Source organism: Podarcis melisellensis, assembly GCF_964234715.1.
Source record: "Podarcis melisellensis genome assembly, chromosome: 2".
Taxonomy (NCBI): Eukaryota; Metazoa; Chordata; class Lepidosauria; order Squamata; family Lacertidae; genus Podarcis; species Podarcis melisellensis.
In genome coordinates, this window is record NC_138529.1 from 68,620,876 (window position 1) to 68,636,531 (window position 15,656).

The window sequence follows — 15,656 nt, forward strand, 5'->3', positions numbered from 1 at the left end:
ATCTCTCTACAACAGCAGGCACAACATTGGGCACTGCATAGTAATAAGGTGTACTGGGTTACAGAAAAGGGCCTTGAGAGTAGTTCCTTCCTTTATGCCTTGGAATTATCTGCCTTTCAGACCCACAATAGCAGAGGACGGTCTTCCAAGAACATATATTTTACATTACTAGATGGATGCATGATAACGCTCTGTGTGGCCTTAGATTTCATGGCATGGAGGATACCCATCAGCAGTGCTGCTCAGAAAAGAAATATGACAGGCCTCTCTGTGAACCATGAGAATGACAGCAGGCCTGAGCCTTCAGCAATAACAGACTGAAAATGTGGCTCGGGTTACATCAGTTCACATCTCAGGCTGTGGACACTTTCAATGAAAAAACTCTTAGAAGGCAAAACAGCTCTTAATTCCATGGATGGATGGGGTCTCTTTCTAATAAGACAAATTTCCACATGCATACAGTGAAACCTTAGCACAAAGGTACATGCAAGGCTGTGCAGAGAGGTATTTGATTTAAAGAAGTTGGGCAAAATGAGGAAATAGCCAGCAGTGAGTCATCATTCCAGAGAGCAAGCTGATGCTTCAACTAGAATGTGGCAGAATTCTGAAAATGGCACCCAAAGAACATTTGGCACGCTGTTTTCCCCTCCAGGGATAAGTACTGCACTGCTTTAAGAAACAATTTATAAAAGCCTTTCAAAGAGTTCATTTCAAAATTAAAACCTGACATTTTTGGTCAACCTATTTTCAAACACTGCACTGTAGTTCATTGTGTGAACAGATGTGCTCAGAACAAATATGAGTGGTTTGGTCACTTCATCTGCATGTAACTTATAGGTGGTTCTGTTGTGCCACAAGCCTCTTTGCATGGCCAGTCATCACATGACAACTCAAACTAGGTTTCCAGATGGATCTGCTACAGTGACCCATGCAAGCAAGTCCCAAGTGACATGCACACCTTGCCCTCCCCATCTTTAAGCATCAGTGTCTGCATCTATAAGTTTCATGTTCTCCATTGTTACCCAATGGCTAATGGCTGTACGATTTAGCAGCTTCACTCAAGTGGCCATGTAATCTTGCCAGGACACCTGCACATCAACTGTCTGGTCATATGGTGGCCAGGTTGACCAGGGACAATGGAAATGGAACATGCAAGGCTACCTGTCTGGGCCTTTGGAACCTGATATTGTTGAGGCTGGTTGGTGTTTCGGCTTTGTGTTGCTATTTTTCCTTAATGAACTTATGATTTTATTCTGTTTTATTTTATATTTATATTACATTGTAAGCTGTGCTGACAGCCCCTTGTGCTCCAACCTGGAGCAAACAGGTGGAGGGATATGAAAACATTGAAATAAATGAATGGATGAATTATTCTGTCTGTACTGAATGGGTCTGATGCATGGATAATGAAAACATGTGAGTATGAATTGATGCTTGACAGAAAAGGTGATTTACTGATACATCATGCTTTAAAAGGGGCCATTAAGGCATTTGAAAAAGAAAGCAAGGGCTGAAGCTCAGAGAAGGAGATTCTTAGGAATATCATCGGGAAGGGGTACAGATTGGCTTATCCTTCCACTTCCTTGAAATGTATGGTCGTCTTTACTCTGGAGTTGTTTTCCAGGAAGAAATTAAGGCTTACCAAAGAAGAAAAAGGGCAGTGAACTGGAGACCTTTATCTTGCTGCACACATACAATCTCTGAATAATCACTAATAGAGTAAGACAGTAGTGGGGGGGGGCCAGCCTGCAGTTTGTTAGCCCCTAAACTTGCTGGTGACACATTCTTTTAGAACAATATAGTTCACACTGGTAACTGTGACTGTGCCAAATGACAGCACCCACATCCTCAGCTAAAAACCTTTGCCCCTTGCCATGTACCCAACCTAATGTTTTCCTGCGGAGAAGTGAGTACCTGTGCAAGTCTCCTGAGTAATAACTCTGATGAGGGGCGACTCCAGTCCAGGAAGATCTCAGGAGCCAGTGTGACCGTCATTTCCAAGACCCTGAGCAGGCTCACTGACAGGTCAAAGCACGTTGCACACACCTTCAACTGGCGACTGTCTACAAAGTTTCTTTCCAGGCGCTCTGCAGCTTGCTGGATCTGCCCAGGCAAAACAGATGCAGCTTAATGTAAGAACTGGAAGGGGGGGGCAGCTGTTCTCTTCACGCCTGCCCCTAACCCTCCCCCCTTTTCCAGTTCATGCAGAAGTCAGCTCAATCCCAGCATCCCACAAGAAGTGCGCTGCAAACTGCTACTGGCACCTAGTAAGGAAAGGACTTTTGTTTTTATCCTCCAGGATGACAGGCAGAGGCTTACTCCTTCAATCAGATTTATTCCGGATCCAAAACTCTCACCTCCTGAATCATGCCAATGAACTCTGAGAAGGCCCAGTTCAGCTGGTTAAGCACACTGTTGAGGAAACTAGGTGCCATTTCACGGTCACTCCGCAGCAGGTCCGCCATGTGTCGCTGCAGCAGGGTGGAGGGACAAGGCTCTGGAATGAAACAACAGCGGCTTCTTAAGAGGCCACACTACTGGAAGGTGCTGGGCAGCTGCTGCCCAAGCCCAGCCTGTTTCACTGCCAGCGTGTGGAAATGGGGAACAGTTTATAAGTTTACAAGTATGTGCCCCTTTCACTGCATCCAGCTTCATTTTGTCTCTCAAAAATCACAAGGAATTCTTGGAGCCTCCTCCTAGCAGAGGCCCTCTTTACAATAAGTAGAGGCGGCAGCTGCCCTCCAAGGCCAGCTCTCACACATGGACTATTCTGAGCCTGTCCCGTCTCCAAGGCCCGGAGCTCTTTGCCATAATGCCGGTCTGAATTAGCTGGGATGTGGTCATGCACATTTGCTGTCTCTCTGCAAGTAAGAAGCTGTGCCCTGCAGCTGAGCTCAAGCCAAGCATCCCTCCTGCTCATCCCCACAATGCCCTAGGTCAGCTCAGCACTAATCTCTCCTGAAAGCAGCATCACAGTAGCTCCCTAGCAGGGAATCAGCACCCAAGACAGACAGTCCCACTCCTCTCTGCCAGCATGGCACATGTTCACACTTGTTTGCCCATTTCCGATCAGGACGAGAAATCTAAAGGGGAGGGGGAATTAAACCCAACTCTTCCAGCCTGCCCATGGAACCCAAAAGCAAGCCTGAAACAGGGACGCATTTTAAATGTTCTCTCTCTCTCTCTCTCTCTCTCTCTCTCTCTCTCTCTCTCTCTCTCTGTGTGTGTGTGTGTGTGTGTGTTAGCTACAGGAACTTTGCTAGCTCTTATTAATAAGTCCTCCTCATCAGAGTCTTAAAGCAGGGCCATTTGTTTCCTCACTTCCCTTAGACACAGGGAATAAGGTAAAATTTTTCACAATGGAACTATAACCCAGCAGCAGATACTACTGACATCACTAGGACTGCAGCAGTGGAAAAAGAAATCTGAGATATACACTGATGGCACCCCATCCCAGGAGCACACCTTACATCACTTTTCCCTCCTTTGGAACATGCTAGAGATCAGATGTAAACCAGGAGGAAGTTGTCAGGCAGAGCCGGATTATCGAAGCTTCAGTTTTGCACTGAAATGAAATCCCTGCCAAATGAGAGTCCCAAAGTGACACACATGTGAGAGCACTGCTTGCTTTCAAGAGAATGCAGCTGAAAGGCTCACAACTGTGAGAATAAGCTTTAAGAGCTCTTCTAGCCAACCTCTTAACAGCAGGACCTATAACTCAAGGCTGGAAAAACTAGCCAGTAGAGGACTAAGCTAGAAGGATGTATGTGCATGTTCTCCTCTCTTAGGAGCCAGCCAGTCCCATCATCACTTTAGTTACTAAAGGGAGTCCTAGACAGGAAATGAGCATGAGTTGTCCCTTAATAAACTGAGGCTGCAGAGCAGATGACGACTAATCACTGGTGTGCCCCTAAATTGCCCATCAACATTAGGCAAGCATAGCAGTAACTCAGGCACAAAAGGCGAGGGATTTAACAGGACAGGCAGAGAGGTGAGCTGACTTTCACATTCAGATATTCCATCCCAAGTAATGGCCAGAGCACACCTGATATGTCTTCCATTGTCTGTGCTCCAATCGCTCCCTGCAGCATCACAAAGACCTGCGAGAGGGGGGTGGACTCAGCCCCTCTAGGGCAGTGTCCCAAGGACAGCTGGTAAATAGGCTCCTTTCAATTAACTTGGTATTAATTATTCATTCAAGTACACCTCAAAATAGCAGAAAGCAGGATCACTAGCCAAAGGATCCTGTGCCCTGTCTTAGACCTTTCGGAGCCACATGGAGGAAATCACTGGCAGACAGTGATGACCTTGCCGACACCTAGAAAAGTGAACCCAATTGCATAGGTGTCCCAAAGTCATTCAATGACCGCACCCCCAGGGATGGAGTTTCATGACAGCCTCAGCAAAAACAGCCAGCTTATTAGCCTGCAAAACTGGGCCAGAACTGGAGCTAGCAGTTTCAGGGAAGCTGTATCTGCTCAACCTTTCTGTTCCCTGTTGTGTCTATCTTTTCAGAAGGAGAGGTGTAAAAAAAAAAAAAGGTGGAATGGAGAAGAATAAAGAGGAAAAGGACAATTGACACCACAGCCACAAGGGGAAACTGCTATGGAGAGCACATTAACAGCACCTACACATATTTGCTGCGGACTCGTAATATTCCCTCCACACTAAAGGGAGAGGCATACTTAACCACCCACCTTGAGGCACATTTGACAGGTCACCATGACAAACATTTGGATGGCTCTTAGGACCATCACTTGGTGCAGCCAGACTCATCCCGCTTTATCTTTCTACCCCATCGTTTCCAAAGGACCGGCTTGTGCACCAAGGGTGGGAGGGGAAAAGGCTCTACTAGAGGACTATAAAACTATGTCACCACCATACAAAGGGAAGACAACAGGAAACTTACTCTGGAAACTAGCAACAGAGAGATCTCCTGGGCCCCCAAAAAAGCAGAAAAGAAAAAAACAAAACAAAACAAAGAGAGAAATATTATAGATGCAAGTTTTCTTAGAAGGGTCAAGCAGGTGTTACTACTGCCACCTTCTGCTGGGCTGTGAGGTTAGTCATTCTGTCCCGGCATTATATGCTCTCTCAGAGAAAGAGTGCAGGACCAACTCATAACTTGCCATCCACTCAGCAACACAGATGCCATCATTCTCTTCACTAGATCAATAACTACAGAGGAGAAGCCAAAGCTCCCCCTACAGCTTGTAACTGGAGTCTCTCAGAGATCCTTGCCATGCTGGAAACAAAGCCATTCTGAGTACTGTGGTAACACTGGAAGACCAGCCTGATTACTAAACTATGACTGCCATAAGTGAGTGGCAGATGCCTCAGAACAAAGTAGGACTAACATTCACAGAAGAGGACCAGCCCAGAGCTGCAAGAGAAGCAGTGCCTGCTGGATCCAATGTACCACCAATGCCGATCAACATGATTTCCTTAGAAAAATCAATTTTTCTCCTTAAAACTATAACCTGGTGTGCCTTTGGGGATGCTTTCACACTTTGTCAACTCATGTCTGCTCTGGCCATATGCTGCTAAAATGTTTTGTCTCCTATAAATATACACCAGAGCTTTTTTGGTCATCACCTAGTGAACCAGTGAAAACAACCAGGGTGATCACAATTATATGGAGGTGTTTTTTTGTTTTGTTTTTTAAGGTTTTGCACTCAAAAATAAAAGAGTGCTGGATCAGGAAGTTAATAAGAAACTTTTCACCCTGAGTTTGCCACACACATTTAAGTTAGGGACAGAGACAACTTATTTATATTACATGGCATCAGAGGCCCTCTAGCTCCCAGACATGCTGGGTCCCAGCAGTTACACAGACAGGATCCACTGGTGCCGATTATTGTGCCAACAGACAGCGGCAGTGTGGGGGCACCACACAACAGGATCCTGCCCTTCTGGTGCCAGAGTCAACAGCTAACCAGATTAGGATAATCTCAGTTACAGGACTGCATTTACCCACAAGCCGTAATGGCAAAGCAACACATCTCCACTCCCTATCCCCCACTCACTCTGCAAGCTGGGGAGATTGGCATCTTCTGGCTTGGTTTTCAGGAGATGAGGAAGCCGTGTGTACCTGTATCCAAATCCACAGCCCTACAGGAGAGGGGGGGAAGGGAGAAATGTCTGCTTAGAAGACCTCGCGTTATCTCCCAACAAGGAACATGGAGACCCTCTCGCCAGAAGCAGGTAACAAAGTTCAAACTAGAAGTTAAGGGAAAGTTCAAACAGAGGGGAAACCACTGGTTTTAAAACTACAAGCTGGGAATCCTGAACAAATGTGGAAGCAGAGGGTATCTGTTCTTACTCGCCACAGTCGTACAAGGATCCAGTTGGTCTGGGCCCAGGGTCTTTGCTCGTAGGGGGCCAGCAGGTTCTTCATCATGGATATTCGCCTGCCAGAGTAAAACAAACAAGTCAGCCAACCACCATGAAAACAGCACCAAGGTTAAAAAGTGGGGGTTTGGGAAGGATTCAAGGCAAGACGTTTAGTTTACTTGAGAGGGGAGAATCAGAAGTGCAATGTGAGGAAACAAGGGGAGCAGCAGCTTCCACACAAAAGGGATTATAAGTATAGGAATCGTGCCTGGTTCAGAGAAGAAGAGAGAAATAATCCTCTTCCAGGACATATAATATTTTTCAGGAATGGTGAAACCAAGAACTTACTGTAGTTCTGGAATCCTCTCTACAGCACGGAGTGAGTGTGGGTAGCAAACATAGCTGGCCAATGCCTGCATTAGGGAGTCTCTGATGTCTGAATGTGGAAACAAGACAGAATGTCAGTGGAGTAGGGATAATAGGGACATAGATTGCCAGAAAAATACTTCAGATATTGTGGTGCAATTGCATACTTAGGGTTGCCATACGTCTGGGATTTCCTGGACATATTCAAAATACTGCAGTGGGCAGTAGTGTCTGGGCAGAAATCGGAAAAATGTGCAGTAAAATTTGGACGTATGGCAACCCATGTCAGTAGTGCCATTGTAGCTGATTTTTCATAAATATAGCACAAAAACAGAAACTTTTCTGTCCAGATCAGATTTTCACTGTGTGAAATATTGCAAGCATAGTTTACTACAGTTACAGGACTAGTAAGCAGGACAGGATATAAAGACAAATGTCAAACCCAAAAATAATAATTGAATTCTGCAATGATCTGAGGTGTTAAAAACATAAGAAACAGACACCCTTACTATTCAAGAAGTATCAAGTAGAAATAAAATTTAAAAAAACAGCAAGCATGAGCTTAATCCCCCCCCCCTCCAATCACATATGCATGTGCGCACGCATGCACACACATAACACCTACAGCCCAGCATGACCTTTGGAAAACAGGAGCTGCCTTACCAGTTCCCACAATCCTTGAGTCAGCAAAGTGCTTGGCTAAAATGGCAGCGAGGTGAGTCAAAGTCTCTTCGTAGCCTGAAAAGAAAAAGTTCAGAATATCAGGATGCAGGAAAAACCCCCCACAGCTATAGGATATAGCAGCTGCAGCAGAATGAATTTCTAGAATGAGCTTTCAGATTTACAGAGAGAAAACACGGTCCAAGTATGGCTACCACTTGTCTGAGTCTCTAGCAGGCAAGTCAGGAATCAAGCTTAAAGTTGAAGAGAATGATGGCAGGAAGTCTGCACAGCAGCATTTGGTGTTGCCAACTTTACCTTACCACTTAACCAGAAGCATCAGAAGTAAGTGGGAATGTCCATAGAAGTTCTTTTACACACCTGGTTAGAAAGCAGCCATGCAGGCTGTGGACTAGGCTCATCTCTTTGACTAGTATAGGCTTTCTGAGACATGCAGATAATCAATACAGGAGTAGCAGTTGTTGAATCTGATAAAATTAGCCTGGACACTTCCCTACAGTTAAGCAAATTCTTAGCAATAATATACAGTAGTCCCTTTGTATAGGACTAATACCCGCATAACACAGCTAAAATAGGAATACTGAACTGTGTTATGGAGCAGGAGTTTGGAATAACTATGAAATAAGAAAATAGATCTTCCAAACCAGTTTTCATAATTACATCTCCAGGGCCAGACTGCACAACACCTGCTCTGACACAAGTACTTCAAAAAGGAGGAAATGTATTTTGCATATATTTCCAAAACAACGTAACTGCAGGCTGAGGGAAGAAAACACAACACAATCCAAAATCAGGGACAGAAAACAAGCATAACCACTGGAATTTGAGGAGGCAAAAAACGATGTAAGCAAGAAGGCTTGATTTGTATGCTTTGCTTGAGCAGTTCTTGATAGTCAATATGATGCAGTTATTTAACCTAATTACGCCATGAAGTTGCATAGTAAGAATGGCTATTTTCTACATGTTTTGCTACTCTTGTCCTGCAAAATTGCTAAATGACTTTTATTGAAATTCTAAAAACTGTACACAAAGGTCATTTGTGACCGCAACTCTTCAAAAAGGGGATCAGTATAATTACCAGGAGCTGCAGTGTTTCAGGGTAACATCACTCAGATAATGTATAAATACTAAAAAGTTATTAGGCATAAGGGTAGGCAGTCAGGCTTAATAGCATTTAATCAACTTCAGGATGCAGGGGCAAACAATGCTTGTTATAGCTTGCACTAGGCATTATCAAGATGAGAAACCCGGGGACCCAGACTGAAGTTTTGTGTGTGTGGCGGGCAGGACAATTGTGTGAGCAAGTTAAACAGCACCTAATGTGATTAGAAAGTTGAGTACCACTCAAGCGTATCACCAACTTTTACTCAACAGTAGACCTACTGAATTAATGAGCATGACTAAGTTAGGTCTATAATTTCAATAAGTCTACTCTGAGTAAAGCTTGGTTGAATACTACCCCACAACACAGCCAGCATATTTTCAAAACACATTTTTACAACCACTAGGGCACGTTAAGCTAAGGTTCTTTGCAACCCAAATTCTGTGCAGCATGCAATATTCTGTGTGGAGTTCTTATCCCGTTTTTCTTGCACATTGAATTCTATACACAAAATTACAGATGGTCCTGCTCAGAGGCCCTCTCCGGTTCCCTCCTTCTCCTCCTCACCTGGAAGCTCTTCCATGCTGTTGACAGGACTGAAGTAGTTCTTGAGAGCACTGTAGCTATTCATAGCCACACTCAGATAAAATTCTGGCATAAAAGCAAAGAGCGAACCAATCCTGTCTCCATGCTCAATAGTGCGGATGCATACCCGTAGCAGCCAGTATATATCTTGCATCTTCTCCTGAAAAGGAGCAATTCCTAGTCAGTTTGTATCTCAATTGGCATGAAATAATATATCTAAGTGCAGGGGCAGGGAAGCTGTGGTCCAGCAGATGTTGTTGGACTCCAATGCCCATCAGCCTCAGGCAGCATGGCTAACCATCAGGGATGAGGCAAGTTGTAGGTCAGCAACATTCTTGGGGGGCCACAGGTTCCCCACGCCCAGATCGGAGTAAATACTACTGAGGAAATAAAAGAAAAGGAGGTCAACAATTTTGTGCAAAAGCAGGAAAAATGAATATGAATTTACTGCTAAAACGCAAGGTTTTTCTTTAATAAAAATGAACTTTAGCAGGATATATTAACAGAAGTACAACATACAAGACTTTGGAAGAAATGGTACAGCTCCATTCAGCATTCGCCAGGCCACAATTGGAATTTATGGCCCAAGCTTAAGTGAGGCACCTCACTGATATTATGTGTACTACTTTCCTTCTCACCTTTGAATAAATGGTAACGTTGATCCAAGCAAGTCGGCGACTCAGGTGATTAAGTTTCTCTGAGAAAACCTTCTGACTTTTCACCAGTTCATCATGGATGTCTCTTCTCTGAATTGGACACAGAGGGGGGAGGGATGAAGAGCAATGGTGCATATGTTTTCCTGCTTTCAGAAGCATGTACACAGCAAGTCCAGTACTTCACAAAAGCCTTACCACAATCATAGGATGTTCTTTTAATGTTGAGGAAAAGCATGAGCTGCCATGGTCTTTGGCTAGCTACAGTACACACAACTTTTACACCTAACAATATCCAAGGAATCTTAACAGGAGTCTTGACACCAATTCCACATTAGGCACACCACCACGGAAGTTGAGAATCTATTCCAGTGGTACCTTGGGAAACCAACTTCATTTAATAACTGCTCACACATGAACAGTGTAACACAGGACACAAGAACTGATGCAAATTCATGACTCCCCTTCCACAAAGATAAAAACCATGTTTTGATGGAAAGGGAGCCATGATCTTGCAGGAGTGTGTGGCTCCGAAGTTTACTTTAACACTCAAGGCGTTGTTGTTGTTTTAATCATTAATCATTAACCAGAAAAAACAACCATCCTATTTTAGCTAAATGGAGAATTAGCCACCATTACTTCTCAGTCTGCCTGCAGAAAATCAGTGAGAGCAACAGAGTGCTGCTCAGCACCTGAATGATTCTCAAGAAAGAGAACAGCTTGCAGGCAATATAGGCCTATTTTAAGGGAAAGTGAATATAACTATCCCCGTGTTATTCTTACCCTCTTTGGGCATCGGCTAATCTTTTCTTCAGTGTCTTTCAGTGCCATAGCATACTCATTCACATCATCGGAAACACCTACCATCTAAAACACAAATAAGGGTCAGTAGTACCAGCTAGAGCTTTTCTGTACAGGTTATAGCACATACTGGATTATTTTCCAAACACTTAACTTGTGGCAGCATCAATACATTGCAGGGCCCAACCCCACAATGAGGCCCTCCCACAAGTCGCTTTCCTGGAGACAGATTTTCAGCTGGCAGCCTATAGCAGAACTACGTAAGATGGCAGCAGACAGACCCACACTTCTGATAGTGGGAGACTGCCAAACGGCAATAAAGCAGCAGGAGGCAGGGCAATTTCCAACAGAAAATTGGCAACTCTTGTTCTGTCGCTATCCCTGCTGAAGCTCTTCTCCCTCAAGCCTATTCCCTTGCAGCTAGCCTCACTGCCGATCACAGATCCCTGCTTTGGGATGGAGGAAAGAAGTGGCTGCAAGCAGGATACCAGTGCGGGGAATGGGGATCAGCATCCCTTCTCACACCTGTTACTCTCAGAAGGAAATACATGCACATCTATTGTGTTACTGCTGAGTGGTGGCCAACCATGTTCAGAAAGTGCTGGTCTGTCACCAAAGGGTGTAGTTCCACCCAAAAGCAGAGTGCAAGCATTGTGAGTTGGTATGGTGGCTGCAATCAAAAGCGCCCCACCCTCTCCCAGTGGGCCATGGTGTCTTTGTTAGTGCGAGTTCCAATCCCAGTTGTTCGAATGGGACAGGACTGAAAACTCCCCTGAAATGAATCCTGCTCACCTTACCAAGCTGCTGGTGCACGCTGAGGTTGTACATCATGACTATTCCATCCAAGATTTCCAAAAGAGAATTCTCAGTGATTGGTTGTTCTGGCTCTTCGGCAGGTCTCCCCAATAAAAGACCCTCATTTCCATGGCTGCCTTCAACTGCCATAAAAACAATGAAACATGCATCAGTGTGAAGAAAATGGAACTAAGGCTGGTCTGGTATTCTCTCTTTTTTAACCATAAAGTTTTGTTAGCCTTTCTGTTCTGAAGGAAAACTTGAACAAACAGCTACCTCAAGTCACCAGACACCTTAGTTTAGCTGGTTCTGTTTCGAGGCATATGGACTCTGCCTTTGAACCTACATTTATCCTTCAGAGCCTCATCATCCTGCAGTTTTGTTTACTAAAATAATTAAATATAACCTATTTAACACTGTTTACTCCCAGATCATTTGCACTGGCTACACAGTTCTGTTGCTTAGAAAGCACATAGCTTGAATTACAATCGTAGTCCTTTACAACAAATCCAGGCTATGGGCTAGCATGCAGGTAGAAATCCTTCCCCTCAGTTAGAAGGCATAACTTCAGGCTGAAATTATCTACCTACCTATAATTATTAGAGGATCACAGAGTGATTTACAGCATAAAAATACAAAAATGTCTAATAACAAAGAAAACAATAACCACTATGACCCCACATTTGTTATCATTTTGTAAACACCTGATCATGTTGAAAGTCCAGTTGCTATAATGATCCAAGCACTGTAAATGATTCAAGAGAGCTCTTATCTACGGCACCAATTATGAATTTAGGATGGCTGAGATCTGGACAATTGTTTAAACAGAAAATGTTAACAAAATTTACCCAAACCCTACACAACCTGAAAATGAAGGACAATTTAGGAAAGTGTTACATCTGTTTACTGAATACATTAAAATTAAGGAACATGATTGGCAGCCACTCTCTTCTCATGGATTTATTTGGAAAAACATTATTGCATAATATGTTTATAAAGAGCAACTGTCTGGAATTATAATGCTATTTCTGGAATACTACCGCTCCCTCCTCTCACCTTGTATCCTTCTCCCCCCTCCCTTTCTTGCTTTGATCTCTTCTCTCTTTTCTTGTTATTATTATTATTGCTTTTTGTGTATTAGAAAGGATTATATATATATATATATATATATATACACACTACTCACTGTCCTCCTCTGTCCGTTGTTCCATGTTCAACGTACGAACTTTAACTTTCTCCAAGGCACCTGGTGACCGCCTTGGAGTCATAAGGCTAACAGCTGCAGTGCTGAGAAAACGGTTAGCCCGCCCCAGGGTGGGTGAACTAAGCCAGCTTGGTCTGGCCAAGGCACCTCCAATTGCCAGTGCCGCAGCTGGACGCTGAGAAAGAGAGAGATTGAGAGATATGAAGTAATATTTGTTCAGCTCTTTCTCTAACGGGAAGAATCAAGCTGGTTTGAACCATGCACAAATCTCCTTTGTTTTAGTTAGGCTCATTTGTAGGACAAGTAGCTGAAATATTTCCTTCTCACTCATTGTAACCTAGAAGAAGAACCAGGGTCCTGTCCTGAAGAATACAGGCAAGCATAGCACAGGCAGACATTCAGGACAGGAAAACTTTTACTAGAAAGCACAATTTGTATCCTTATCAGTTATTTCAATAGGGTGGTTTTGAACTGACACACAACCCAGTTTACACAATCCACACTGCAAAATGCATCAGCTTAATTATGCATCAGCTGATGACTGGAATCAATCTTTTAAGGGTCCAAACAGCAATCAGAGTGAAAGAATCAGCACTGGGCCAGACGTAATGGCAATATTGGGCTATCCTGTGCTGTATAGTTCCAAATTCAAGGAACACAATATTCTTCACAACATGGTCTTATCAGAGAGTGCAGTCACAGATGGCGAAATTGTGCTCACATTGACATCCCTGTGAACTAGCAGAGAAGTATCAACCATTCAAATTTCCTGGGCCCAGCATGGGGTATCCTTCCATATTTTTAGGAGTGGGAAATCCTGACCACTTATAATCTTGCCCTTGAGAATCCCAAGGAGATAGAACTTTAGCCTGCAGTTTCTAAAGAGGAACACAAGACAAGCTGCAAGGCAACGTTTGCCCATGACGTGAAGACAAAAAATGCAATTGAAGCCAAGCAACACAAAAGAACTTTTTTTTCTTTGCACAGAGTACTTTCTTTAACAAACTGAATCCTTGAATTCCTCATCTTATCAGGCCTTGCATCACATTGTGTCAACAGTTCTCAAAGTTCTCAGAGTAGTAGCTGGTCTTGAGCTTCCACTTAACTTTTCCTGGGGTATATATAGAAGAAGCCTGAAGCCTTAAAAAGCACCCCATGCCCAAGCTTTTCCCACACTTTACTGTGCTCTACAGATTTAGTCACCAAGTCACTATGGTGGCTGCCCCTGCCAACCTTTGGGAACCATCCTTCCCCCTAACATAAATATCTGTTTTCCTGAGTTTTCTGCAAATTATAGATAATTTAGAAAGGGGAATCTTTCGCTTCGTAGCAGGCTTTTTCATTAAGCAGAAGATGGAAGTAGAGGCTGACACTGCTTCTCATGTGAAGTGAGATAAAACCCACCCTCTGCTAGCAAGGGCAAGTGAAGTCTTGGGACAGGCCTTTTCTGTCATTTTACATCATGCTTTAGAAAAGGCAAGAAGTGACGGGATCCCCCTTCATTGCTTTCCCCTTCTATATGAGTTTGTGTTAAGCGATCCCCTCTTGTTCCACATCAGCCATTGGGGAAGGAGAAAGAAACAAGGGGGCCTCCACCCTGCTTCTTTCATTTCCAAAGTCTTACATGCTTCATGCAGGATTTTTGTAGAAGGCACTCACTACTTCTGCAAATCCTGCCATTTCCCCAAGTTCTCTGTGTATGCCAGGAGATTCAGGACAGAGGGCAGGGAAGAGGAGATTGGTGGAAACCATAAACAACAGGTGACAACTGTGTCAAATCAACACATGGGGCCTTCTATATAAAATCATGTTGCAGTTTCCCTTATATTGGTTTCTGATATTAGAACTTCCCGACTCAAACTGCAGAGTCATCACTACAATCTTTGGCAAGCCCAGATCCTGACTCAGAAGTCTGTGTTAGGACCAACAGCAACTAGCGTTCAATCAGCATTCTTGGCATTCTCAGGTTGAGAGTGTAACGCTGCTGACTAATGAGAAATGCAGAGCTGTTGGAGCTTTAAGTGACCATCAGATCTTGCTAAACAGAGAACTCTCCGTTAGCCTGCAAAATTCTGGGCCAGCAGTAGAACCAGCAGGGTTAAAATTAATATAAAAGACCTGAGAAAATAAAAAGGTCTTTGCTTGGCACTGAAGGACAACGAAGCAGGTGCCAGACCAACTGCTTTGAAGAGAGCATTCCATTACTGGGGTCCAAACACTGAGAAGTCCCTCTCCCTGCTAGCCTCCCACCTCAGGTAACTTTGTTTACAGAACTGTCCCCTGACCTAAATATGTCTGATTATAGCCTCTGAGAGTCAGGATTTTGGGCTGGATGCCGATGTACACTTTGCTATGGCACCATTAGACTGCTGTACAATCAATACGTTCAACACAAAACTTAGAAAGGCGAATTTCTTGGGTACAAGGCATAAAAGTCTCTCTTTACTTGCTTCTCCCATCCATCCAAAACAGATTTCTGCTTCCAGGAGGCTCAGTGCTCCTCCTTCCTTCCTTATAGACTTCATTGACAGCTGGCTAAGTTAAAACTCATTGCACATGGCATTGTTAGGCTCACTTGTGCTGTTGACACTGCTGACTCTTCGTCTTCATCAAGATCATCCATTGTCACCGCCTGAAGTTCTGCAGGGTCAATCAGAATATTTGCCTTTGAAGCAAGCTCATCTGTATGAATAAAATATCAAATACATTCACTGCTAGGTATAATTACCTATGCACATTCCATTTACCACATGTCTTATTTGCAGTATTATTATTATACCCCATTTTCCTGCTGGGACTCAAAGCAGCAGTACAGCTACGAGAAGCTGAAGGTGTAACACATCAGAAGTGTCAATATTGCTGCTGTGTCTTCACTAAGGCTGCAATCCTATGCACAGTGGGAGTTGCTGAATTCAGTGGGATGTACCTCTGAGTACATAGGACTGCACTGTAAATGATCAGATCTGGTGCCAAAGGCATAGAAGAGGATCAACGCTCTTCCCAGCCATTTGTCCACTCAAAAACTCCTCCAAAGATAAAATATACTAGAACCTGTATTTTTTTTATTTCTCAGGAAGAAAACCACCTGGAGAGGCCAAATTTGAGTGGAGAAATAGCTGGGAACGAAAATGCTAAA

At 43.8% G+C, this 15,656-nt stretch overlaps 1 protein-coding gene across 3 annotated transcripts in view; it reads right to left on the reverse strand.

Moving 5' to 3' along the window:
• RNF123 (ring finger protein 123) overlaps positions 1-15,656 on the reverse strand; it is an 87,258-nt gene that overhangs the window by 41,836 nt on the left and 29,766 nt on the right. For all 3 annotated transcript variants that reach the window (XM_081900243.1, XM_081900244.1, XM_081900245.1), the window contains exons 22-33: positions 15,096-15,202; positions 12,503-12,695; positions 11,314-11,459; positions 10,504-10,587; positions 9,706-9,813; positions 9,050-9,227; positions 7,363-7,437; positions 6,682-6,769; positions 6,323-6,410; positions 6,027-6,111; positions 2,358-2,497; positions 1,915-2,103 (exon numbers count right to left, since the gene is read on the reverse strand). In XM_081900243.1, the coding sequence (XP_081756369.1) occupies positions 1,915-2,103; positions 2,358-2,497; positions 6,027-6,111; positions 6,323-6,410; positions 6,682-6,769; positions 7,363-7,437; positions 9,050-9,227; positions 9,706-9,813; positions 10,504-10,587; positions 11,314-11,459; positions 12,503-12,695; positions 15,096-15,202 (1,481 nt within the window). The remainder of the gene's footprint in view (positions 1-1,914; positions 2,104-2,357; positions 2,498-6,026; positions 6,112-6,322; positions 6,411-6,681; positions 6,770-7,362; positions 7,438-9,049; positions 9,228-9,705; positions 9,814-10,503; positions 10,588-11,313; positions 11,460-12,502; positions 12,696-15,095; positions 15,203-15,656) is intronic.